Source organism: Salvelinus fontinalis, chromosome 20, assembly GCF_029448725.1.
Source record: "Salvelinus fontinalis isolate EN_2023a chromosome 20, ASM2944872v1, whole genome shotgun sequence".
In the NCBI taxonomy this organism is placed as follows: Eukaryota; Metazoa; Chordata; class Actinopteri; order Salmoniformes; family Salmonidae; genus Salvelinus; species Salvelinus fontinalis.
The window spans coordinates 6,806,834-6,815,329 of NC_074684.1; the positions used below are offsets into that span (position 1 = coordinate 6,806,834).

At 45.8% G+C, this 8,496-nt stretch overlaps 1 protein-coding gene across 1 annotated transcript in view; it reads right to left on the reverse strand.

Moving 5' to 3' along the window:
* The window catches only part of LOC129817205 (uncharacterized), a 38,893-nt gene extending 31,447 nt beyond the window's left edge, over window positions 1-7,446 (reverse strand). Inside the window, exons 1-2 of the mRNA XM_055872219.1 lie at window positions 5,457-7,446; window positions 3,703-5,033 (exon numbers count right to left, since the gene is read on the reverse strand). Coding sequence (XP_055728194.1) covers window positions 3,703-4,829 — 1,127 coding nt within the window. The 5' untranslated portion in view covers window positions 4,830-5,033; window positions 5,457-7,446. The remainder of the gene's footprint in view (window positions 1-3,702; window positions 5,034-5,456) is intronic.
* Window positions 7,447-8,496: the final 1,050 nt, after the last annotated feature.

Genomic DNA, 8,496 nt, shown 5'->3' on the forward strand with positions numbered 1-8,496 from the left:
CCCCAGTCACCACATGCCAAACGCACCTCCACAACTTTGGTGAAAGCGCAAGGCCAGAGGGAAAGCCCGAATCTCATAGGCTACAGGCTCGAAATGGAACCTCGGGAACTTTCTGTGAGGGGGATATATGGTCACATTAACGGACGCATTCTTCAGGTCGATGGGGGTGAACCAATCGCCCTGGCGCACTGACTGTAACAACCAGCTGTTTGTGAGCATTCTGTATTTGTAGACCCCGAGGTGCTTGTTCAGGGCACACAGGTCTAAAAATGGGACACAAAGTCCCGCCCCGTTTTGGAACCAGGAAATACCGTCTGTACCAACAATACTGGGCCTCTGACATAGGAACCACTCATATTGCCTTGTTCTGGAGAAGGGAAGAAAACTCCTCTCTCAAAACAGGCGCTGAGGCTTCCAGAACAGTCGTTGTAATGACGTCATAAAAACGAGGGGGACGCACAACGAATTGTAGCCGTTACCCCAACGTCACTGTTTGCATAATCCAGGGCGACACTGCGCATGCGCGTCATTGGTCGACACAGACAGCGAGTCTCCCGTAAAGTGCCATCTGAAGGTGGACTGGGAGAATTTGGTTATTATTTCCACCACTTTCGAGAACTGAGTGTCTGACTAAGCTCACGTGGAGGACACAACACTCTTGACACCTGTGAAGACCGTGGAACTTGGTGTATTTAAGTGCCGACATTTGCCTGAAGCCCGGTCCACTCTGGGTTGGCCGTGCCACTTGGGGATACTGTTGTCACAGCAAACTTCTGGGGAGGGGACCATGTCACATCCCTCTCATCTCGCTAGGTGCGCGGGGGCTGCTGCTCTCTGGGTCCGCTGGGAAAGAAGAGTTTGTATCTTCACGCCAACAGCGTGAGACTAAAACATTTAATGATAATAGGACCTTTATCATTGAGTTGTTGACAGAAATGTTTGGCTAATGGCTAGGAATGCCTTGGAGATCGTCCAGTCAATCGCGATCGACCAGATAGTAAGAGAAGGTACACCTTGTCAAGCTGCGCCCCCACTCCACTGACAAGCACGCAGCTGCTCGACGGCATTAATCAATGAACGGTGCACTAAAAGCCAGGGCTTGTCCTGCTGCCCCGAAGCCAAGCCCTCCATCTCGATCTCAGAAAAAAACCTGGAACTGGCCAGAGACAACATGTCGTCATCCGAATGTGAGTCCTGTGTAACACCGAAAGAGACCGCTCTGATTATACAAAACATTAAGAACAACTGCTCTTGCCATGACATAGACTGACCAGGTGAAAGCTAAGATCCCTTATTGATGTCACTTGTTATATCCACTTCAATCAGTGTAGATGACGGGGAGGAGACAGGTTAAAGAAGGATTTTTAAGCCTTGAAACAATTGAGACATGGATTGTGTAGGTGTGCCATTCAGAGGGTGAATGGGCAAGACAAAATATTTAGGTGCCTTTGAATGGGGTATGATAGTAGGTGCCAGTAACACCGGATTGCGTCAAGAACTGCAACGCTTACGGGTTTTTCACGCTCAAACAGTTTCCCGTGAGAATGGTCCACCACCCAAAGGACATCCATCCAACTTGACACAACTGTGGGAAGCATTGGAGTCAACATGGGCCAATATCCCTGTGGAAATGCCTTTTATGCTCGCTTCAAGGCAAGCATCACTGAAGCATGCACGAGAGCACCAGCTGTTCTGGATGACTGTGTGATAATGCTCTCGGTAGCCGATGTGAGCAAGAACTTTAAACAGGTCAACATTCACAAAGCCGCGGGGCCAGATTGATTACCAGGACGTGTACTCGAAGCATGCGAGGACCAACTGGCAAGTGTCTTCACTGACATTTTCAACCTCTCCCTGGCCGAGTCTGTAATACCTACATGTATCAAGCAGACCGCCATAGTCCCTGTGCCCAAGGAAGCGAAAGTAACCTGCCTAAACGATTATCGCCCCATAGCACTCACATCAGTAGCCATTAAGTGCTTTGAAAGGCTAGTCATGGCTCACATCAACAGCATCCTCCCGGACACCCTAGACCCACTCCAATTCACATACCGCCCCAACAGATCCACAGATGACGCAATCTCAATCGCACTCCACACTGCCATTTCCCACCTGGAAAAAAGGAACACCTATGTGTAAACACCTCCCTCTGCAACTGGATCCTGGACTTCCTGACAGGCCGCCCCCAGGTGGTAAGGGTAGGCAACAACACGTCTGCCATGCTGATCTTCAACACTGGGGCCACTCAGGGGTGGGTACTTAGTGCCCTCCCGTACTCCCTGTTCCCCCACGACTGCGTGGCCAAACACAACTCCAACACCATCATGACGTTTCCTGATGACACAACAGTGGTAGGCCTGATCACCGACAACGATGAGACAGCCTATAGCTAGGAGGTCAGAAAACTGGCAGTGTTGTGTCAGGACAACAACCTCTCCCTCAATGTGAGCGAGACAAAGGAGCTGATTGTGGACTACAGGAAAAGGCGGGGTCGAACAGGCCCATGTTAACATCAACGGAGCTGTAGTGGGTGTAATTGGTGTCCACATCACCAATGAACTATCATTGTCTAAACACACCAAGACAGTCATAAAGACAGCAACACCCTTTCCCCCTCAGGAGACTGAAAAGATTTGGCATGGGTCCTCAGATCCTCAAAAAGTTCTACAGCTGCACCATCGAGAGCATCCTGACCGGTTGCATCACCGCCTGGTATGGCAACTGCTCGGCATCTGACCGTAAGGCGCTACAGAGGGTAGTGCGTACGGCCCAGTGGCCAAGCTTCCTGCCATCCAGGACCTATATAATAGGCAGTGTCAGAGGAAAGCCCATAAAATTGTCAGAGACTCCAGTCACCCAAGTCATAGACTGTTTTCTCTGCTACTGCACGGCAAGCGGTACCAGAGCATCCAGGACCAAAAGGCTCCTTAACAGATTCTACCCCCAAGCCATAAGACTGCTGAACAATTAATCAAATGGCCACCGGACTATTTACATTGACACCCCCCCCTCCCCCCATTTGTTTTGTGCACTGCTGCTACTCGCTGTTTATTATCTATGCATAGTCACTTCATCCCTACCTACATGTACAAATTACCTCGACTAACCTGTACCCCCTGTAGATAGCCTCGTTATTGTTATTTTATTGTGTTACTTTTTATTATTTTTTACTTTAGTTTATTTGGTAAATATGTTCTTAACTCTTCTTGAACTGCAATGTTGGTTAAGGGCTTGTAAGTAAGCATGTCACGGTAAGGTCTACACTTGTTGTATTCGGCGCATGTGACAAATAAAGTTTGATTTGGTCGCACGAGCTGGTTTGATCCAGGGCAGCCAGAGCATGCACCCAGCTGAGACATACACGACAACACTTATGAATATCATTCAAAGACATGGTGAAACCTTATGACTTTGGGCAAGGTTGTGAATTCGAACCCAGCTTAAAAGCCTTAGTTGACTCGTTCGTGCTAGTCATCTTACAACCAGTTACCGAGGCTAAACCGCCATAAGAAAAACCTGTGGATGGTGAGGCTTCTGGTGAGGCATGGTGTTCGTTCACTGGCCTTGTCAGATGTGATTCTAATGTTCTTCAGTAGAGGGTGCTAGCGCACAAACTCCCCATTGCTGTGTCGTACTGAGTTGACCGACTGAAATGCAACAGCTGAATTACAGTACAACGTGATAACAAAAAGCTTCACTAACCTGAGATCAGCCACGCCACTCACAGTCACAATCTGCTCAGTCCCCTTACGACCATCGGGCCTAGCGGAGCTCAGACCAGGGGAGCGGGTATCTCCCTTCCCCGCCTGAGACTGCTCTGGCCTGGACTTGGTGAGGCGCGGGCTGCCGCTGTCCTCCCGGAAGCCCTTAGCAAAGGGATTATAGTCTATCTTCAGCTGGGTGATCCTGGTGTTCTGGTATGACGTCACAGCATAAAACTCTGTCTGCGGAAACGTGAAGGTCATGACCTTCGGACTGAAAAGCTGGAGGTAGAGCATCTTAGGGTCAAAGACAAGGTCTTCTCCATCTGCGACGGGGATCACGTGTAAACTGGGCCTGTAGCGGTGCATGGAGTGCAACATCACATGCCCCTCCTGGTCCAGGCAGTGGTTAGTCAGTTTGAGTTTATAGAAGGAGACCAGGCTGGCCATCCAGACCTTCCCCAGGGCTGATGAGTCCTGGTGGGGGAAGACTCTGCGTGAGGCCTGGCTGAGTGGTTCGCCAGGACCACTGGGTTCCCATTCCAGGTTCCAGCGATGGCGGTATGTGTCGATGGGTGTGATTGACAGGACAAGAGCATAACGGCGTGTTGGTTCCAGACCCGTCAGGTGGTAGAGGCAGTAGGGGAACATGCGCCGGCCCTGTTTTGTCAGGATCATCTCGGTTCCATATCGATGGAACTCCTTCCAGACACTGCTGTTCTCCAGAGTGACCCCCACACCGCCGCATGACCTCACCGCTGAGAGGCCTCCCTCCTCGGGCTGCAGGCCTCCGGGGGCTGGGCTACTGGTGATGAAAGCGGGTGATGAAAACAGTGAGGGGAGGGCTAGTTTGGCATCACTGTTTGTCATGGTGGCAGCTGGTGATGGAGATGCTGATGCTATGGGTGGGATGGCTGCCTTATCATCAGTGTTTGCCTTACTATACATGGGTAAGGCTATAGTTCCACTCGCTTCTTTGTTTGTAATGGCGTCAGTGGATAAAGCTATGCCTAAGTTAGCTTCACTGTGTGTGGATGATGCCACAGCCAGGTTGACTTCAGTGTTTGTTATGGCATCGGTGGATGAAGCCATGGTTACGCTGGTTAAGCTCGCATCCTTGCCTGTCATGGTTACAGATTGGTCCTCCACCCCATTCTTGTTGGCCAGGCTTGGCTTACTGGTGACGCTGTCAGGTGAAATTCATGTGGTAATAGCCAAGTCCTCTACCCACTCCTCCATTACAGTAGGGTCCTCCGTATTAAATGTTGTATACTATTCTTCTTTTTGTTTAAAGCACATCAAGTTGAACTATGGTTATTTTCAGTTGACATCCTGGAAGAATCCAAATATGTTGTTATGTTAGAATAATGTCTCATGTCAGTGACCAGATAATAGAGAACTAACATGTCAGGATGTCTACATGAATTATTATGGCATCAAAAATAACATTTAGCTGTCCAAATTGTATGTAAGAAATAATGCGTTGTAACATGATGAGATAATGCATTTAAAAAAAAATCTGTTTTCATATTTGTGACAGACATGTCATATTCACTGTCTGCTATAGAGTGAAGAAGTGTAGGTTCATCCAAAAAACTGTAGGCCATTCCCAAAAGCTTGGACTAATTTGGCTTACACCACACTTTACATCCATTTCCTGTTGTTTATCAGCTTCTAGTGTTTGGGAATTTGATCGAACAAGGGCATTGTATTCATGCAATGTGTCCTTCAAGTGTAGCGAGAGAAATTACTCACTATGCTCTCTTCATTTGGTAACTTGCTCCAAAGCTCGGGCAGAGAACACAGTCTTCCGTCAGCTCCTAAACCAGAGACTAGCTACTCACCTGCACAATTAATGCAAGACCCTCTGGTGAGAATCTAAGTTGATTATTTAGTCTACTAGCCGACAAGCTAAGCCTACATTAGCCTACAAAACATTACAAAATAGTTACAAAATATAAAAAAGTATTAGACTAAATGTTTAACAATTGTACGCACTGGTAACCAGGGTTGGGGAGTAACCTGTTACATGCAATCTGATTTCAAAAAAATTAACCACGTACATTACCAAAAAAAAATTGTAATCAGATTAGATACTTTTGAAAAACTAGATTACTTCTTGGATTCATTTTTAATTCAGAAAGGATGTTTGCCAATACACTGACACCTTTGTTTTCTCAACGACATTCAATTCAGCATTGAAAAAAGACACAGGTTTAAAGAATCTGACCACAAGTTAGAGACCACTATGACAACACACCAAAGGCATTTGATGGATCCTTTTTGGCTTCTTCTAATGCATTTTTCTAATGTGAAAGTAATCAGATTACATTGAGATTGGGTAATCCAAAAACTACAGATTACAGTTTTGGATAGGTAACTAGCTACTAGCTGATTGCACTTAGAAGTAACATCCCCAACCCTGCTAGTAGCCTAGCCAAAAGGTCCATTCAAATTCACATTTTCATTAATCAAAATGTAGGTTAGAGGCTAAAATGCAATTAATTACATTTCCCATTGGAGTCTTCTTGACAATTCAAGTTCAGAAAAAATGCAAACGGTCCTTTCATGTATAGACCTGCGTAGGATATTGGAGGTTTTATCACTAATGTTTGTTAAATATGGTTATTCCAAATCATATTTCTTCTCACTTATCAAACAAACCATTGTTTTCCATGAACTATCTTAAAAAACACAGGCCAGTGGAGTAACCCTTAAAAGTTGTTTGACACCACCCTTCGCCCTGTCCTCACCAAGCCATGTTGTAAGCCTCCATGTATTTAGTCAGCAAGTTACAAAGTTGGCCATTCACTGACGCCTACCTTTCACAACCGTAACGTTAGTTTGTGTTGCGCTGTTTGGAGAGCAATTACTACAGCGCAAACTCCAACTGTTGCGTGCCGTCATCGAAACAAAACGCCTCAAAATAATCTTCGAGTATGCACATTAATTCACAAATGGAGGCCGCCGAAGCCACGCAACGTAGCATCGACCATGCACACCGTCGACCAAGGCGCATGCACAACATCAACCCGCAATGGCGCGTGATTTACCACGCCAGCGCAAGGGAAAGCGGGAGTCCATCCCGTGGATATCTACCACCTCGAGCTCGAGCCCAATTCTTGGCCTCGGACAAGTCTGTGCAATATCCAACAAATACACAAATTGACTCTACCTTTGTGAATCGTGTAGGAATCGGATAGTGTTGTGACTCTCTTCAAATCGTGCGCATGTCCTTCCACTTCTTGGCTACCTCTCACTCCTTTCGAACATCTATTCTATTTAAATGCTCACTCCACGGAGGCACACACACACATCCGTGCTCGAGGTGTGACGTAAGAGTCACCATGGCGGCACACACACTTGGGTTCGGTTGGTATGTGTTTCGCAGGCTCCCTCCAGAGGTTTAGCGGGCTGTTTCTAAGGTGCAACGGCCACACAAAGGCATGAAAGACAACCGACTCAATCTTTAGTCCAACTGATAATGCGATTTAAAAAAAAACGCGCGGCAGCTCTGTTTTGAACACCTATATTGGGGAAAAGGAAACATTTAGTCTATATTACTGCTGTGTGTGTCTGTTTGGTTGTTGGACATCTGTTTGCCTGTCTGTCTCATATTTGGTCTGTCTGTCTGTATGACGATAGTCGGTCTGTCTTAGGTCTACCTGTCTGTCTGTATAATATGTTTCTGTATGTCTGTCTGTCTGGTGATAGTCTGTCTTTTTTTATGTCTGTCTGCTGATGGTCTGTTTGTCTGTCAACAGAATTAATGGGGCGGCTGCTAGCCTAGTGGTTTGAGCGTTGGGCCAGTAACGGAAAGTTTGCTAGATCGAATCCCGGAGCTGACAAGGTAAACATCTGTTGTTCAGCCCCTGAACAAGGCAGTTCATCCACTGTCCCTGGGGGTTGTAAATAAGAGTTTGTTCTTAACTGATTTGCCTAGTTAATTAAAGGTTTTTAAAAAACTGTGAAAAGTTAAACATTTACTAGCCATAGTAGGCATAACATGCTAGGCCCTTACCATACACCATATGCCATCAATACACTGAATAATAGGAGTTTATTTATTGTCTGGGACTGGAACTTATAGCCCTACCATATAATTTCCCAATGTCAAAGTGTGCAAGTTGTTACATTGTAGCCAGACTGCAATGTCAGAAACTAAAAAATGTAGCCTAATACAATGTTACAGTAGGCTATGTGTGAAAGAAATGATACACTTTAAAAAGTATTCTTAAAAGTCAATATTGACAATCCAGGCTACTGTTTTGAAATATAAAAGCTCAGAGTACAAAATGTTACATTGTAAACTAGCCAAACTGTTAGCAATAATAATAGCCCAAATGTTTACTTTTGCTGAGTTCATAGCAAAGTGGGAAGGGGGAATTTACCGCCATAGAGTTAGACAGAGGGCTCTAGATGGATAAAACCTATTTTGGCATAGACATTGAGGTCTTCTCCATTTTAAAGCAGTCAACTGGGTGGGACTTTCTATGGGGGAAGGATCACATGATTCCATCCAGGTCATCAGGATGGATCAGCCAATGAATTAAACCGTTGAGCAAACATTCCATAACTGTAGGTGTCAGTAAATCGCCATCCTTGGCTCTATACCTGTTCAAACTACACACACATAGTTGGCAATATGCACTCTTTCAGTTTATTTGTCAACTCATAGAAGTAGTAGAAGAAAAAACTACTTCAAAATGGAGATGACTCAATGGCGCTGCCCGTGTGCTAACTAACACCATAATGGAACATATATAAACATATAAAGATATCTCTTTCATTCTCT